The sequence below is a fragment of the Agelaius tricolor genome, unplaced genomic scaffold, assembly GCF_023055355.1.
Source record: "Agelaius tricolor isolate 1412-34295 unplaced genomic scaffold, bAgeTri1.0.p SCAF_16, whole genome shotgun sequence".
Taxonomy (NCBI): domain Eukaryota; kingdom Metazoa; phylum Chordata; class Aves; order Passeriformes; family Icteridae; genus Agelaius; species Agelaius tricolor.
Genome location: NW_027269276.1, coordinates 17,196,893 through 17,215,505, shown reverse-complemented (window position 1 = coordinate 17,215,505; position 18,613 = coordinate 17,196,893). Strand labels below are relative to the sequence as shown.

Here is an 18,613-nt window from a genome sequence, read left to right as displayed (position 1 = left end):
AAAACCCCTGTGCACAGTGAGGAGGTGCAGCTGAGCCTGGAGTTTTTATTCCTCTGCTCTGGAAGGTTTTTGTCCTGCAGAGGATGGGAAGTGTTGGTCACCTTGGCAGCTCAGGGGTTAATGCTGGGCTGGGCACCAGGCAGGGCTCTGGTGGCACAGGGAAGGCTCTGGTGGCACAGGGAAGGCTCTGGTGGCACAGGGAGGGCTCTGGTGGCCCCTGAGGTGTTGGTGGCCCAGAGAAGGCTCCCTGAGGTGTCAGTGGCACAGGGATGGCTTTGATGGCACAGGAAGGGTCTCTAGTGGCACAGGCAGGGCTCTGGTGGCCCAAGGAAAGCTGTGGTGGCCCTCAAGGTGTCAGTGGCACAGGGAAGGCTGTGGTGGCCCCTGAGGTGTTGCTGGCACAGGGATGGCTCTGGTGGCCCAGGGAAGGCTCCCTGAAGTGTCAGAGGCACAGGGATGGCTTTGGTGGCACAGGGAGGGCTCTGGTGGCCCATGAGGTGTCAGTGGCACAGGCAGGGCTCTGGTGGCACAGGAAGGGCCCTCAAGGTGTCAGTGGCACAGGCAGGGCTCTGGTGGCCCAGGGCAGGCTGTGGTGGCCCTCAAGGTGTCAGTGGCACAGGGAAGGCTCTGTTGGCCCAGGAAGGGCTCCCCAAGGAGCCCTGTCCTTGTCCCCTGGCAGTGGGAATTGTCCCCAAACCCTCCCCAGAGCAGCAGGAGGAGGTGCAGAAGCTGCCCCAGCCCAGGTCACACCAGGTGACAGCAGGTGACAGCTTTGGTGGCCATATGGCCAAAGCCTGGTGCCCTCAGCTGCCCTAAGCTCCTTTTCCATGGAGGTGCCCCCCAGATCCCAGGGTGGAGATGTGGAAAATGGGATGGATTTATTCTGCTTATCCTCTGCCATTGTGATCAAATCACCTTTTTTTTTTCTTTTTAATTTCATAGAAAACAACCCAAACATGTTCTGTTTAACTTTTCCAGAGTCTTTAAAAGTTTTATTGCTGGGAATTATCCCAAGTTCAAACCCACTGGTGGGAGGGAATTGCCTCCTTTAATCCCTCTTCTTTCTCATCCCTGCCCTCAAATGGAGTGGAATAAGCTCTCAGCATGACCAGAATTCCCTCTGGAAGCAGAATTTGCTGGATTTATATCCAGGGAAGGGTCAGAAAGCTGAACCTGCACAAATCCCTGAGCCTTGGAGAGTGTGCAAGGTCCAGGCTGGGAAATCCCTGCTGCCTCCTTTTCCTGCCCCTCTGTCTGATTCTGGCTGTTCCATGGATTTGATCCTAGTGAACAGTTTTAGGAGCAGCTGGATGCTTCCATAATTAGCCAAAAATCTGTGGGTTTAATCTCTGCTGGAGAGAGAGAGAGAGAGAGAGATGGAGAGGCTCAGGGAGAAAGGACATTGGGATGGATCCTCCTGTGAGCAAACCCAGCCTGGAGAGGGCTGGCAATTGATCCTGTGCCACAAACAGCTGACACAACAGAAGTGCCAATAATCCCCCATTAAATATCTCTCAGTTGATGGGGCTCACTGGCTAATTGACTTTCCAGCAGCAATTAGTGGCTCAAACCCAATCAGCAGGCATTAGGGAGCTCGGGGTGGGGCACGGAGCTGTGCACGAGCTCTTCATCTTCCTCATTCAATGGGAGCCTCACAGCCAGATGGTTCTGAGATTTTGGGGTGCTGCACCCAGGGGGTGCTTTTGGGGTGCTGGGACCTTTTCTCTCCATGTGTTTGTCCAAGTGGATTTGGCTCTTCCCTTTTCCAGCACATGCTAGATCAGGACTTTTTGGGGTTGTTCTTAGGATGCCTGGTTCTATTTCAGGGTTATTTTGGCCTTCCATCCAGCTGGAGCTGCTGCTTTATTTCAGGTGCTGGAGCACCTCAGAGGCTGCTTTTGAGGGTTTTGCACCTTTTCTGCCCATGTGTTTGTCCAGGTGGATTTGGCTCTTCCCTTTTCTAGCACATGCTGGACTTGGACTGTACAGAGTTGTTGTTCTCAGGGTGCCTGGATTTATTTCAGGGTCATCCTGACTTTTCCATCCAGCTGGAGCTGCTGGTTTATTTGAGGTGCAGGAGCACCTCCAGAATTCCCAGAGGGTGCTTTTGGGGTGCTGGGACCTTTTTTCTCCATGTGTTTGTCCAGGTGGATTTGGCTCTTCCCTTTCCAACATGTGCAGCACTGGGACTTTATGGAGTTGTTGTTCTCAGGGTGCCTGGATTTATATCAGGGTCATCCTGGCCTTCCATCCAGCTGGAGCTGCTGCTTTATTTCAGAATTCACAATTTATTTCTCCAGAATTCCCAGGGGGTGCTTTTGGGGTGCTGGGACCTTTTATCTCCATGTGTTTGTCCGGGTGGATTTGACTCTTCCCTTTTCCAGCACGCACTGGACCAGGACTTGACAGAGTTGTTGTTCTCAGGATGCCTGGATTTATTTCAGGGCTATCCTGGATTTCCATCCAGCTGAAGCTGCTGGTTTGTTTGAGGTGCAGGAGCACCTCCAGAATTCCCAGGGGGTGCTTTTGGGGTGCTGGGACCTTTTTTCTCCATGTGTTTGTCCAGGTGGATTTGGCTCTTCCCTTTTCCAGCACGCACTGGACCAGGACTTTACAGAGTTGTTGTTCTCAGGGTGCCTGGATTTATATCAAGGCTATCCTGGATTTCCATCCAGCTGGAGCTGCTGCTTTATTTCAGAATTCACAGTTTATTTCTCCAGAATTCCCAGGGGGTGCTTTTGGGGTGCTGGGACCTTTTATCTCCATGTGTTTGTCCGGGTGGATTTGACTCTTCCCTTTTCCAGCACGCACTGGACCAGGACTTGACATTGTTGTTCTCAAGATGCCTGGATTTATTTCAGGGCTATCCTGGCTTTTCCATCCAGCTGGAGCTGCTGGTTTCCATCCTTTGGAGACCACTCCAGCATGGTGATTCCCAAGTGGAATAGGCCCTAACCTGATGAATCCTTTTAAGGAGCCTTAATCCAGCAAAGCTGAGCTCTCCATTTCTCTGGTGGAAAATCCACATCCTCCTGGAGTCAGGGCACCAGAGGGATTATTCCCCTCCTTCTGCTCCTGCTTTTCCAGGGAAGCACAGGGAGGATGGTCTGGAGGTCAGGAAAGGAGGGTGACACCTTTCACCAGGGGCTCTGTGGAAAAAAGAGGGAGATGAGGGCAAAAATCAGCTCTGTAGGTGCTGAATGTCACCCAGCAGAGGCACTGAGGAGGTGACATCCTGCTCCTCAGGAGGGGAGGAGAAATTCCACTTCCAGGATTTGAAATCCCTCATGGGGAAATTTTAACCAAAAAAAAAAAAAAAAACCCTAAAAAGTTTTGTGTTAAAATTTAAGAAACAAATAGAAACATTTAGTTTTCTTCAGTCTTCAGGTTGTTGTTTATTTTTTCTCTTGTCAACAATTCAGCGCACCCTCTATATACCAAACTTAGTGTGGAAAAAAAAGCACCAAAAAATCACAAAACGCACAAGTTTTAAAACTATTTTGTTTAATTAACTCTTAAACTTTTTTACCAATAAGTAATTATTTGTCTGTTTACCCAACATCCACATTTCAGCTCTTTCTAACCAATCAAACACTGCAGAAAGTGGAGTAGATGAAGAATAAGATCAAACAACACCCAAAATCTTCCATCTTGTCTCCTTCTACCTGCATATCAAAAACCTGAAACTTAAGTTTTTCACCCTGTAAATAAACTGGGTGTATAATAAAATAAAAAAATTAAATACTTATATGTTATAATATATATAATATCTATATTATTATATATATTATATAGCATATTATATATATAATAAAATATACAACATATTATATATCACATATATTTTTATATTTTTATATCACATATAACATGATATATATATTATACTATATATAATTAATTTATATATAATATATATTCTATTATATTATATATTATATACTATGTACTATATATAATTATATATATTAGATATATAATTAATTATATATGTAATTATTAAATAGCAATATAATATATTAATTATATTTCTTAAATGATAAATATTTATTTATTATATAAATCTATTATTTGTGTATTATTTATATAAATATATTATTTATTTATGTGTTCATTTTATTAAACAATAAAATAATAAGATATCTCTTTCTTTCATACACTCATAGATTCCAATCCACCCCAAAGTTTTAGAAGCTTTTTTTCATTTTAGTTTAGCTTTTAATTTTAATTATTCTGTTTTAGCTTAGCTTTTAATTTTAATTTTTTGATTTTAGTTTAGCTTTTAGCTTTAAATCTTTTTTTAGAAGTGTGGTAATCTCCATAAATGAAGATAAAAAGCAGTGTTCTCCTAGGGATCAACCCTCAGACCAGGCAGAGAAACATTCCCTGTACCCTGAATTCCAACACCAGGAAACTGGAACACAACCACAAACCCCCTCCCCACCTTTCTCACCACCTCAGGCTGAACCAGCAGCTGCTTTTCTGTGTGTTTGTGCCTAAAAACCCGAAAAACCCAAAAACCCCCAACCCCCTGGGGCCTCTCCCTCCATCCTGTGCTGTTTTTGCTCCCCAGAACGGCGGCGGGAGCTGGAGCGACGAAGGCGACGCCGGCCGGGGAAGGGAAATCTCCCGAGACTTTGCCAAGGTCTGTCTGGGGAAATTGGGAAATTTGGGCAATTTGGGGAGCTTGGGGAATTTGGGGAATCCTCCCCTGACCCATGGCAGAGCCCTCCCTGCAGGGAATTTATGGGGAAATTGCTTCGTTCTGCAGTTTGGGGCTGGTTTGTTGCCTTGTATGGGGTTACGATATTTAATTCTTATTGAAATAGGAATTAACAACCAAACTTGGGATATTTAAAAGCTTTAATCCAGTTTTTCTCCAGCTGGGAGAAGAATATTCTCCCTCTGGAATGCTGTGCTCATGGATTTGAATGTGCAGCAGCTGGAGGGGTTCAGTTTAAACTAAGGCAGCTCTGCTGTCCCAGAGCTTCCCAGGAATTCAGCCCCAAAAAGCTCCTCTCCTCTGGGATACACTGCCTAAAGAAATTCATTTTAATGATTTGGCTGTTTCAAGCCCAAATTATAAATAATAAATATTAATAAATAGCTCTATTTTATAAATATTTATATTTCATATAATATTTAAATAAATATTATATAAAATTTCTATTCTATAAATATGTCTATTTATAAAATATTTCTATTTTATAACTATTTATTATTTATAGAAGTGTCATATAAAATTTGTTTTATAAATATGTATTATATATAGATATAAATATTTATAAATAATAGAATATAAGTAGTAACTTAAAAATTATTCCCACAGCAAATCAATTCTGGGCTGGTTTCTGGCATTTCTGAAGGCTTTTGGTTTATTCCAGCTCTGGGGATCCATTCTATCTCTGGGGATTCCCATTCCATTTCTGGGGATCTTTTCAATTTCTGGGGTTCTTTTCCAGCTCTGGGGATCCTTTTTTGGTTTGTTTTTTTTTTTCCTAGGGATCATTTACATTCCTGGGTATCCTTTTTTTTTTTTTTTTTTTTTTTTTTTTTCCCTGGGAATCCATTCCATTTCTGGGAAACCATTTCCTTTCTGGGATTCTATTTCATTTTCATTTTTCTTTTCCACCTCTGGGAATCCATTCAATTTCTGGGGATCTTTTCAATTTTCATCTTTTTTTTCCAGCTCTGGGAATCCATTCCATTCCTGGGGATCCATCCCATTCCTGGGAATCTTTTCCATTTCAGGGGATTCTTTCCATTTCTGTGAATCCATTCCAGCTCTGGGGATCCATTCAATTTTTGTTGATCCATTCCAATTTTGGAACTCCGTCCCATTTCTGGGCACCCATTCCATTTTGGGGGATCCATTCCATTTCTGGGAAACCATTCCCTTTCTGGGGGTATTTTTCATTTTCATTTTTCTTTTCCATCTCTGGGGATCCTTTCCATTCCTGGGGATCTTTTCCAGCTCTGGGAATCCATTCCATTCCTGGGAATCCTTTCCATTTCTGGACATTTATCTCATTTCTGGGAATCCATTCCATCCCTGGGAATCCCATTCCATTTTTGTTGATCCATTCCAGCTCTGGGCATCTTTTTCATTTTCTTTTTATTTTTCCATCTCTGGGGATCCATTCCATCTCTGGGAATCTTTTCCATTCCTGGGCATCCATTCAATTTCTGGGAAACCATTTCCTTTCTGGGGATCTATTTCATTTTCATTTTTCTTTTCCATCTCTGGGGATCCATTCCATTTTTGTTGATCCATTCCATTTCTGGGACTCCATCCCATCTCTGGGCACCCATTCCATTTTGGGGGATCCATTCCATTTCTGGGAAACCATTTCCTTTCTGGGGATCTTTTTCATTTTCATTTCTTTTTCCCCCCATCCCTGGGGATCCATCCCATCCCTGGGGATCCATTGCATTCCAGGGATCCTTTCCATCCCTGGGGATATTTTCCAGCCATGGCCCCTGAGCCCCCAGGACCCTCTCTGTGTCTGCTGTGCTGTCCTTTCCCCCCTGGAAGCAGGCAGGATTCTGGAATGTTCTGTGCCCTCACTGTGCTTTGTCCCCCCAGCTGTACGAGCTGGACAGCGACCCTGAGAGGAAGGAGTTCCTGGATGACCTCTTCATCTTCATGCAGAAGAGGGGTGAGTGACCTTTCCTGGCATTCCAGGGGTGGAATGGGGCAGGAGAGGGAATTCTTCCCTCCTGAGGCTGGAAAAAAACAAATCCTGGAGTTTGGGGCATTTCCCTTGGCATTTGAGGACAGCAGCAAGGAAGATCTGGCCTGTAAATTAAATTAAATTAATAAAATAAATTAATTTTAAAAATTAATTTAATTTAATGATTTCGTTTAAATTAATTAATTTAATTACTAATTTTAATTATTTAATTCATTTGAATTAAATTCAATTAAATTAAATTTGCCTTTAATTTCTTCACCTTCTGATGTTTTCCATGCCCTGAAGATCCCAGGAACCTTTTCCTGGGCATTCCCAGGGTGTCAGTGAGCCCAATCCAGTTCTCAGAGCAGACTGGTGATAATTAAAATCTGTTTAATTGGGGTGTTGGGTGACAGAAGCACCTCTGACTGTTTGGGGTGCTCTCTTGTCCCCCCAAGGGTGTCAGTGGCCCAGGGAGGGCTCTGGTGGCCCCTGAGGTGTCAGTGGCACAGAGTTCAGTGTTTCTGAAAGCCCAGTCCTGCTCTGAAGGACTGCCTGCTTCCTAAAAACCCCAAATCTGTCTCTCCCAAGAGCAAAAGTGTTTTTAACATCGCAATCCCAGACTCAAGAGCTGCCTGGTTCCCAAAAAAACCCCAAATCCAGTTCTTCCCCTTTGAGCAAAGTGTTTCTAAAATCCCAGTCCTGGGCTGAAGAGATGCCTTGTTCCCAAAAATCCCAAATTCAGCTCTTTTCCTCAGGGCAAAGTGTTTCTAACACCCCAATCCCAGTCTCAAGAGCTGCCTTCTTCCCCAAACCCCCAAATCCAGCTCTCCTGAGGGCAAAGTCTTTTTAAAATCCCAATCTGGTTTAAAAAAAAAAACCCAAATCCAGCTCAACTGAGAGCAAAGTGTATCTGACAACCCAATCCCAGACTCAAGAGCTGTATGGGTCCCAAAAAACCCCAAATCCAGCTCCTCTCCCAAGAGCAGAGTGTTTCTGACATCCCAATCCCAGTCTGAAGAGCTGCCTGGTTCCTAAGAACCCCAAATCCAGCTCCTCTCCTTGGAGCAAAGTTTCTAACATCCTAATCCCAGACTCGAGAGCTGCATGGTTCCCAAAAAACCCCAAATCCAGCTCTCCTGAGGGCAAAGTGTTTCTAACATCCCAGTCCCACTCTGAAGAGCTGCCTGGCTCCCAAAATCCCCAAATCCAGCTCTGCTGAGGGCAAAGTCTTTTTAAAATCCCAATCTGGTTTAAAAAAATCCCCAAATCCAGCTCTTCCTCTTTGAGCAAAGTGTATCTGACAACCCAATCCCGGACTCAAGAGCTGTATGGTTCGCAAAAAACCCCAAATCCAGCTCCCCTCCTGAGGGCAGAGTGTTTCTGACATCCCAATCCCAGTCTGAAGAGCTGCCTGGTTCCTAAGAACCCCAAATCCAGCTCTTCCCCTTTGAGCAAAGTGTTTCTAAAATCCCAGTCCCACTCTGAAGAGCTGCCTTGTTCCCAAAACCCCCAAATCCAGCTCTCCTGAGGGCAAAGTCTTTTTAAAATCCCAATCTAGTTTAAAAAAACCCCAAATCCAGCTCTTCCTCTTTGAGCAAAGTGTATCTGACAACCCAATCCCAGACTCAAGAGCTGCCTGGTTCCTAAAAACCCCAAATCCAGCTCTTCCTTTTGAGCAAAGTGTTTCTAAAATCCCAATCTCATTCTGAAGAGCTGCCTGGTTCCCAAAAAACCCCAAATCCAGCTCTCCTGAGGGCAAAGTCTTTTTAAAATCCCAATCTGGTTTAAAAAAAACCCAAGTCCAGCTCTTCCTCTTAGAGCAAAGTGTTTCTAACATCCCAATTCAGGCTGAAGAGCTGCCTTGTTCCCAAAAACCCCAAATCCAGCTCAGCTGAGAGTAAAGTGTTTCTGACAACCCAATCCCAGACTCAAGAGCTGCCTGGTTCCTAAAAAGCCCCAAGTCCAGCTCCTCTCCTTGGAGCAAAGTTTCTAACATCCCAATCCAGGCTGAAGAGCTGCCTTGTTCCTAAAAATCCCAAATCCAGCTTTCCTGATGGCAAAGTGTTTCTAACAACCCAATCCCAGTCTCAAGAGCTGCCTTGCTCCCCAAACCCCCAAATCCAGCTCTGCTGAGGGCAAAGTCTTTTTAAAATCCCAATCTGGTTTAAAAAAAAACCCCAAATCCAGCTCAACTGAGAGCAAAGTGTATCTGACAACCCAATCCCAGACTCAAGAGCTGTATGGTTCCCAAAAAAACCCAAATCCAGCTCCTCTCCCAAGAGCAGAGTGTTTCTAACATCCCAATCCCAGTCTGAAGAGCTGCCTGGTTCCTAAAAACCCCAAATCCAGCTCTTCCCCTTTGAGCAAAGTGTTTCTAAAATCCCAGTCCCACTCTGAAGAGCTGCCTTGTTCCCAAAAAACCCCAAATCCAGCTCTCCTGAGGGCAAAGTGTTTCTAATATCCCAATCCCAGACTCAAGAGCTGCCTGGTTCCCAAAAAACCCCAAATCCAGCTCCTCCCCTTTGAGCAAAGTGTTTCTAATATCCCAGTCCCACTCTGAAGAGCTGCCTTGTTCCCAAAAAACCCCAAATGCAGCTCCTCTCCTCAGAGCAGAGTGTGAAGAGCTGCTCAGTTTGCCCCTGGTGTCTGTGGGGGCCGGGAAGCAGCTCTGCCAATAAAAATCCCACTGTAAAATCCTAAACCCAGGGATTTGCTGCTGTCCAGGAGGAGCTGAGGGAGCAGAAACTGCAAAGATGAATGGGATTTCACAGGAGCTGCAGGGATGAAAAGCTTGGGATGGTTTTGGGATGCCCCTGGGAAGGGGCAGCCGTGGAACAGCTCTAACACAGATCAGATGTGTAGGGCTGTCCCCAAAAGCCATAAAAGGGCCCTGGAGCTGCAGAAACCATGGAAGGGGACCAGAGGGAGGCTGGAACTGGCCTTTGTGGGGTTTTGTTCCTGGGAGGATGGAACTGGCATTTGTGGGGTTTTGTTCCTAGAAGGGAACACCAGAGACAAGCTGGAACTGGTCTTTGTGGGGTTTTGTTCCTGGGAACCTGGAACTGCCTTTTGTGGGGTTTTGTTCCTAGAAGGGGACATGAGAGAGAAGCTGGCACTGGCCTTTGTGGGGTTTTGCTCCTGGGAGACTGGCACTGGCCTTTGTGGGGTTTTGTTCCTGGAAGGGGACACCTGAAGGAGGCTGGAACTGGCCTTTGTGGGGTTTTGTTCCTGGGAAGCTGGAACTGCCTTTTGTGGGGTTTTGTTCCTGGGAGGGGACACCAGAGACAAGCTGGAACTGGCCTCTGTGGGGTTTTGTTCCTGGGAGGGGCAGGTGGGCACAGGGAGGGTGGGACAGCAGGGCTGGGGGTGATGCCTTGGGAAGGCTGAGCTACAACAGGGACTAGAGTGAGCTCAAGAACAAAGCAGGGATTTATTGAAAGGATCTCCTCAATGGATTCACTTTGGGCAGCACAAGAGCCCAGCCAAGGCTGCACCCAAGATGGACCCAAAATGGTCACAAAAATGGACAGCTGGTCATGAGGTCCCTCACTTTTATAAGTTCTGCTCCATTTGCATATTGGAGTTAATTGTCAATTACAGCTCCAGCCCATGAAGTCCCATATCTCTTGTTTTCTCTCTTCAGTCAAAGATTGCAGCTCTGTGGGGTCCTGGTCCAGGGCAGGATCAGGGAGTGCAGCTCCCCCTGGGATCAGGGCAGGATCAGGGAGTGCAGCTCCCCCTGGGATCAGGGCAGGATCAGGGAGTGCAGCTCCCCCTGGGATCAGGGCAGGATCAGGGAGTGCAGCTCTCTATGGGATCTCCATTCCAGGGGTTGCAGCTCTCCATGGGGTCCCTGTTCCTTTTCCTGCCAGCTCTGGAGAACCAAACCCCATAAGTCTCAGGCTGAACCCCTGAACCAGCCAGGATTTCTCCTTGGAGAGGGATTTGAGCAAACCAGGAGCTGAGACAGTGCAGGGGTGGAGTTGATTTGCTGCTGTAAAATGAATTTTCCCTCTGTTCAGCTGGGAATTCCCACACCCTACGGAATTACTGTGCCTCCCTTCAAAGATGAAACATGAAATTCTGTTTTTCTTGAGATTTGGCTCAGTATTATTTTAAATCACTGTGGGCTTCCCCAATTTCCTGGGGGGAAAACCTGTTCCTTCTGGCTGCCTGATACAGAATCTCCCCTGAACATATTTGGAGTGGGAAGAGCAGCTTTTTATTTACCTGCTACAGGTTGTGGCTTAAAAATGTCATTTCCGTGCCTATTTTTCACTGCAGTGGGAGTGAAAAAAATCTCATTTTAGTGAGATTTCAACATCTCTGTGCTGAACAAACCCTGGGGATTCTCACCTCCTTTGTTCCTTGCTGTAAAATGGACACTTGTGTGAGGAAATTGGATAGGGTAGGTGGGAGGTGATTAAAAAGCAGAGCTGGGTGTGATTAAATGCTCTTTGTGCAGGACAAGTCGTGGCTTAGGCTGCTGGAAATCCCTGTGTGGAAGGGAATCTCTGGCATGGAGGCCAAGGAAAGCCATAAAATTCCCTGGAATTCACCTCAAACCCACTTTTGGGGCAGTTTTCCTCAGCCTGCATCTCCAGCTTGAGGTCTGACTGCCAGGCCTGGCCAAGGCAGGGTGGAGAGGAGAAGAACAAAGCCCTGGGGTGGGAGGGAGAGGATGGTCCCAATTAATCCCTCAGCCATGGATGTGCCAAGCCCCCTTGCCCAGGTGATTGCCAGGTGTAATCCCAGCCATCCCAGGCTTTCCTGGGGCTCAGCCCCTCCAGGAGCTCCAGCCTGGGACAGAGGGGACACTGAGGTCCCTCTGGGTTAACCCCTGAGGCTCCCTGGAACAGAGGAGGCTCTATTGACTTAGTGATGACTTAGTTCATCAACAGTTGTGCTTTTTTATAGTTTTGTTCAAGGCAGCTCCTTTTTCTTGAAGACTAATTCCCCAGTTGCTGTTTAACCCCTCTGATGGTTTCTTATTTTTTTAAGAAGCTTTGGAGCAAGTGCCCATTGCATGGAGGTGATCTGGGCACCTGTGGCTGCACCCACACCTTGTCCCACGTTCCTCTATTAAGCAGGTGCTAATCAATAAGACCTAATTAAGAAACTGCCATCACTTTCCAGATGTGATTTTTAGGGTAACACAAAACAACTTTGCTAAGGTCGTCCTGAATTTCTGCTAGTTGTAGGGACCAAATCAGATACATCTACTGCAGTTCAAGGGGTTAGGAAGGGGGGAAAGCTTTTCAAGGGAAATACAGGTTGGATATTAGGAAAAAGGTTCTTACAGAAGGGGTGATGAAGATCTGGAAAGGCTGCCCAGGGAGGTGGTGGAGTCACCATCCCTGGGTGTGTTTAACCAAGCCTGGATGTGGCACTGGGGGCCAGGGTTTAGCTGAGGTGTTGGGGCTGGGCTGGACTCGATGGTCTTGAAGGTCTCCTCCAACCTGGTCATTCTGTGAATTCTGTAGGAGACATTCCCTGAAAGGCCAGAGATGTTTATGGCTCCAGTCAGCCTTCCTCTGGGAAACCCTTTATCCCAGAAACCTGGACTGTGGCTGCCTTTCTGCTCAGAAAACCAGGAGCCCTTGGGATGACTCTGCAGCTTCCCTTTCCCAGTGGGAACAGACTCCTTGTGCCCCTCCTTTGGCTGGGATGGGCCAAGTGATGGAGCTGGGATGAGCCAAACTGTGGGGCTGGGATGAGCCAAACTGTGGGGCTGGGATGAGCCAAATTATGGGGCTGGGATGAGCCAAATATGGAGGTGGGATGAGCCAGGTAATGGGGCTGGGATGAGTCAAATTATGGAGCTGGGATGAGCCAAGTGATGGGGCTGGTGTGAGCCAAGTGATGGAGCTGGGATGAGCCAAAATATGGGGCTGGGATGAGCCAAGGGATGGGGCTGGGACGAGCCAAGTGATGGGGCTGGGATGAGCCAAACTATGGGGCTGGGATGAGCCAAACTATGGGGCTGGGATGAGCCAGGTTATGGGGCTGGGATGAGCCAAATTACAGAACTGGGATGAGCCAAGGGATGGGGCTGAGATGAGCCAAATTACAGAGCTGGGATGAACCAAGCTATGGAGCTGAGATGAGCCAGGTTACAGGCCTGGGATGAAGCAAATGGTGTGGCTGGGATGAGCCAAATTATGGGGCTGATGTGAGCCAAGCCATGGGGCTGGGATGAGCCCCAAGTGATGAAGCTGGGATGAGCCAAGTGATGAAGCTGGGGTGAGCCAGGTTATGGAGTTGGGAAGCCAAGTGATGGAGCTGGGATGGGCCGAGTTATGGAGTTGGGAAGCCAAGTGATGGGGCTGGGATGGGCCGAGTTATGGAATTAGGAAGCCAAATTACAGAGCTGGGGTGAGCCAAGTGATGGAGCTGAGGAGAACCAGGTTATGGAGTTGGGAAGCCAAGTGATGGGGCTGGGATGGGCCGAGTTGTGGAGCTGGGGTTGTGCTGAGAGGCAGAAGTTGTTATTTTCCGAGGAAACAGAGAGGAGGATCTTCCTCTGGCTCGGGGCAGGAGGCTTGCAAGTACAGTAAAATGAGTTTACCATCAAAAGGCAACAAGTCTTGTGCTGTGGCCCCGGCTCTGACCTTTCCCTCTGGAATTCTGCCCCCTGGCCCCGGGCTCATTAATCCTGGCGCTGCCAGATGACAGTAATCCATCACAGCCCTGACAGCCCTGCCCGGCCCGGCTCTGCCCTTCAGCCTTTCCTGTGGCAGCGCTGGGGCTTTCCAATAAACCCTGCCTTTATCACCTTCCCCGGGCCTGCCTGGGGGAGCAGGGGGCACCAAATCCCTCTGGAAAACACCGGGAATTCACCGGGACCTGCGGGGTGGTGTGGGGCAGTGCTGGGGGAACGCGTGGGAAATGGAATTATTGCAGTGGAAAATGAAATTATTGCAGTGGAAAATGAAATTATTGCAGTGGAAAATGGAATTATTGCAGCTCCTGGGAGCTCTTCTGTCCCTGCTGCAAAGTTTCTCAGCTGCACAAAGAAATTTTATTTTGGGCAGGGAAACCAAACTTGAGGTTTTATATCAGTGGATGAATTTATACTGTGTGTAAACACTTTTCACTGAGTGTTTCTGTATCAGTCCCTGTTTAGCTGAGTTTATAAATGTGTGTTTCCATCTAAATCTCAACTTAGCTGGGTTTATAAATGAAATTTCAGGGTACTTTCGTCCTGTTTAAAGCACAGCTGAGGGAGGGAAGCTTTCCAGGGGATGCTGAAATTATTCAAGCTCCTGGGACAGTTCTTTCCCTGCTGTAAAGTTTCTCAGCTACACAAAGAAATTTTATTTTGGGGGGAAACCAAACTCGAGGTTTTGTCTCAGTGAATTAGTTTATATTGTGTGTAAACACATTTCACTGAGTGTTTCTGTATCAGTCCCTGTTTAACTGAGTTTATAAATGTGTGTTTCTATCTAAATCTTGATTTAGCTGAGTTTATAAATGAAATTTTGGGGCACTTTGGTCCTGTTTAAAGAAAAGCTGTCCTGGGGGTGCTGAGGTGATGAAATTATTGCAGCTCCTGGGAGCTCTTCTGTCCCTGCTGCAAAGTTTCTCAGCTGCACAAAGAAATTTTATCATTTAACCAAACTCGAGGTTTTATCACAGTGGATTAATTTCTATTCTGTGTGTAGCTGAGTGTTTCTGCTTAAAGCCCTGTTTAGCTGAATTTATAAATGTGTGTTTTGATCTAAATCTCGATTTAGCTGGGTTTATAAATAAAATTTTGGGGCTGTTTAAAGCAAAGCTGAGAGAGGGAAGCTGTCTTCAGCTGAAATTATTGCAGCTCCTGGGGCAGTTCTGTCCCTGCTGCAAAGTTTCTCAGCTGCACAAAGATATTTTATTTTGGCGGGGGAAACCCAAATTTGAGGTTATTTCTTGGTGGATTAATTTATATTCTCTGTGTAATAGAGTTTATAAATGCACGTTTCTGTATAAAAGCCCTGTTTAGCTGAGTTTTAGATGGAAACACACATTTATAATCTCGATTTAGCTGGGTTTATAAATGAAAATTTGGGGCACTTTGCTCCTATTTAAAGCCCAGTTGAGGGAGAGAAGGTGCTCAGGGGGTGCTGAGGTGATTCAGGGAGGTCAGACCCCCTCACTTTTCCTGCTCCAGCTCCCTGGAATTGCTTCAGCCCTCATTCCCATTGATGCAGGTGATGTTTGTGCCTCTCACAGGAGTATCTGGATTAATAATTTGTGTATTTTCTCAGCTGCTGAGCTGGGGAGATCTGGAGAAAGGTAGAAGTGTGTTTGGGGGCAAGGCAAGGTATTACAAAGCAGATATTTGTTAGTATTTTCTCAGTTGCTGAGAGCTTTTTTCATAGCTCTTCCCCCTCACTCTCCATCTGGATCAAAGTCCCTGCTGGACAAATTAATGCCATTCCTTTAATTGGATTGGGAAAACTGGGGTGAGAGGGGCTTCATCCTCCCCCAGCCCAGCAAAGGCTTTGCTGCTGTGGCTAATTAATGAAAGGAGGGGAATTTTGGGGTGTCCTGGGGGCTTTGGAAGGAAATATTTCCCTGTTTTCCCTGCGGGTGTGACTCAGGTGATGAGTGACAGCTGGAGGTAACTTGATCATGCCCTGATTCCCAGTGCTGCTGTCACCCTGAGACAAAATGGATGCTCAGGAAAAAACAGAGGAAATTGAGGATTTTTGGGAGGCAGGGATGGAGCCGCAGAGAGTTTGAAGGGTTTGGATTTCCCTCTGTGCTCCCTGAGGGATCTGTGCCCCTGAAATACGGGAAGGGGTTGTGAGATCTGCTCCTTAGACAAGGAAGGAGGCTGGGATTGATATAAATTGAAACACTTTGAATCTGTGAGGTTTTCAGCCCTTTAGAGCTGCAAAACTGGGCTGTTTTATCCAGCCTCTCGTTAACCTGTGGGAATTGGCACCACAAGCTACTAATGCCTAATGGGATTCCCAAAGAAAAGGGAAAAAAAAAATCCCCCTTGGATGTCTGACAAGGACATCTGCAGGGCTCCTTTCATGGCACGGAATAAACTCATTTATAGGGCCATAAACGGGGGGATCAGGGGCTGCCAGCAGTGGCACCAGCCTCCCCTGGGGACTGGGGATTCCACAATTGTCCCCTGCCCCCCTCCCAGCCTTCCTGCCAGGCTGGGGCTGCCCATTGTGGGGACAGGATGGGCTGGGCGGCCCTTTGATCCAGGACAGAGTTTCCCAGGCCAAATAAAAGCTCTGCCACTTCAGCTTTTTATTATTCCTTCTTCCTCTCCGTGCCTAAATCTCCTTAGTTTGGGCGTTGGCACTTCCAGGAGCTGCCAAAGGGGGAGGTTAAAAATCAGATTTTCTTCCACATTAACCCAAAATACACAGAACCAAGCAGGAAGGATGGAGCAGGACCTGGGTTTGGGATGCTCAGAGCTGCTGTGGCCTTGTCAGGGAATTGTTTGGGTGGGAAAAGGAGTGAGAGGCTGGAAGCTCTGTGGAAGGAGCAGCCTTTGTTTTTACCTCTCCATGTGGTATTTGGAGGGGTCCCCAGGATGAGGTGAAGAGATGAGTCTCACTCCATGTTTTCAGAAGGCTGGTTCGTTATTTTATGATATTATATTAAAAAATGCCGTACTAAAACTGTACTAAAGAAAGAGAAAGGATACAGACAGAAGGTTACAAAGAATGATGATAAAAACTCGTGACTGACTCCTCAGAGTCTGACACAGCTGGCTGTGATTGGTCATTAAGTCAAAACAATTCACATGAAACCAATCAAGCAACCACTTGTTGGATAAACAATCTCCAGACCACATTCCAAAGCAGCAAAACAGGGAGAAGCTATCAGATAATTCTTGTTTTCATTCTTCTCTGAGACTTCTCAGCTTCCCAGCAGAAGCAATCCTGGTGAAGGGATTTTTCAGAAAATGTGACAGTGACATCTCCAGCTTATTCCAAATGTTGAACATGTGAGGGAGGATGGAATTCTGTGGGGGAGAGATGTTCTCCAGTGCTGATTCCCTTGGTTCTGCTGTTCCCAGGCAAACAGCACATCCTGAGGGATGAGGGAGCACTTTTATCCAAGGATTTTAACCCTGAGCTCATAAAACCCATTCCAATAGTCCCAGTTTCCCCTTTTTCTATTCCAGGAGCTGCAGGTTTTATTGCTCTGCTAATTCCCTTTACCCACAGGAAAGGGTTTTCCATGGGAAGACCTCGAGCCAGGCTGCAAATTCCCTGAATTTCCTGTTAGGGCAGAGAGAGCTGGATCCCCCTGAGCTGCCTGTGCCCTCATCCTGTCTGTGCTCCTTTCTCCAGGAACTCCCATCCACAGGATCCCCATCATAGCCTGGCCAGGTCCTGGATCTGCTCCTCTTAGGGCAGACAGAGCTGGATCCCCCTGAGCTGCCCGTGCCCTCATCCTGTCCATGCTCCTTTTTCCAGGAACTCCCATCATGGCCAAGCAAATCCTGGATCTGCTCCTCTTAGGGCACAGAGAGCTGGATTTCCCCCAGACTGCCTGTGCTCTCATCATTTCCATGTTCCTTTTCCCAGGAATTCCCATCATGGCCCAGCAGATCCTGGATCTGCTCCTGTTAGGGCACAGAGAGCTGGATCCCCCTGAGGTGGTGCCCTCATCCTGTCCATGCTCCTTTCTCCAGGAACTCCCATCCACAGGATCCCCATCATAGCCTGGCCAGGTCCTGGATCTGCTCCTGTTAGGGCAGAGAGCTGGATTTCCCCAAGATGGTGCCCTCATCCTGTCCATGCTCCTTTCTTTTTCCAGGAACTCCCATCAACAGCATCCCCATCATGGCCAAGCAGATCCTGGATCTGCTCCTGTGAGGGCAGACAGAGCTGGATCCCCCCGAGGTGGTGCCCTCATCCTGTCCATGTTCCTTTTTCCAGGAACTCCCATCAACAGGATCCCCATCATGGCCAAGCAGATCCTGGATCTCTACATGCTTTACAAGCTGGTGACAGAGAAGGGTGGGCTGGTGGAGATCATCAACAAGAAGATCTGGAGGGAGATCACCAAAGGCCTTAACCTGCCCACCTCCATCACCAGCGCCGCCTTCACCCTGCGCACACAGTGAGTTCAGAAGGCAAAATAGAAAACATTCATATTTATATAAATATAAATATGCATATACAAAAATATAAACATATTTTTATTTATAAATATAATTATATTTTTATAAAATATATAAACATTTTACAAATATAAATTTAAATATTTTATTATATAAATATATACTAAATATATAATATATATTTATACAAATAAGTATACATTTAAAAATAAAATATTTATATATAAAAATATATTTATATATAAAATATCTACACATTTTATAAATATAAAATAAAATATTCATATTTATTATATAAATATATGATAAATATATACTTTCTATAAATATGTCTATATTTAAATAGATAAATATTCATATATTTATAATTACATTTATATTTTATATAAGATATATAGGCACTTTATAAACATAAATTTAAATATTATATTTATTATGTAAATATAGAATAAATGCATACTATATTTATATAGACATAAATATGTATACATTTAAACTTATAAATATTTATATATTTATAAATATAATTATATTTATTATATAAAATACAATATTTCATAAATTTACATATTTATATAAATATATACTTAATATATCGTATATTTATAATATACAGATTGTATATTATTTATATATCAATACATTTATAATTTTTAATATATAATCACTATGATTTTTAATTTATATATTGATATATGATATCAATAATTGGATATTATTGGAATAATCCAATTGCAATAATCCAATTATCCCAGTGGATATTGCGGGAACAATCCAATTAAGATTATTGGATATTTATCAGGAATTGAACATTTGTTGTTGGATATTTGCTGTTATTGGGTATTTATCTGTT

The 18,613-nt window shown here is 45.5% G+C and overlaps 1 protein-coding gene across 1 annotated transcript in view; it reads left to right on the top strand.

Moving 5' to 3' along the window:
* ARID3B (AT-rich interaction domain 3B) overlaps positions 1 to 18,613 on the top strand; it is a 33,434-nt gene that overhangs the window by 6,991 nt on the left and 7,830 nt on the right. The window contains exons 3-5 of the mRNA XM_071441853.1: positions 4,574 to 4,645; positions 6,587 to 6,659; positions 17,576 to 17,759. Of these exons, the coding sequence (XP_071297954.1) occupies positions 4,574 to 4,645; positions 6,587 to 6,659; positions 17,576 to 17,759 (329 nt within the window). The remainder of the gene's footprint in view (positions 1 to 4,573; positions 4,646 to 6,586; positions 6,660 to 17,575; positions 17,760 to 18,613) is intronic.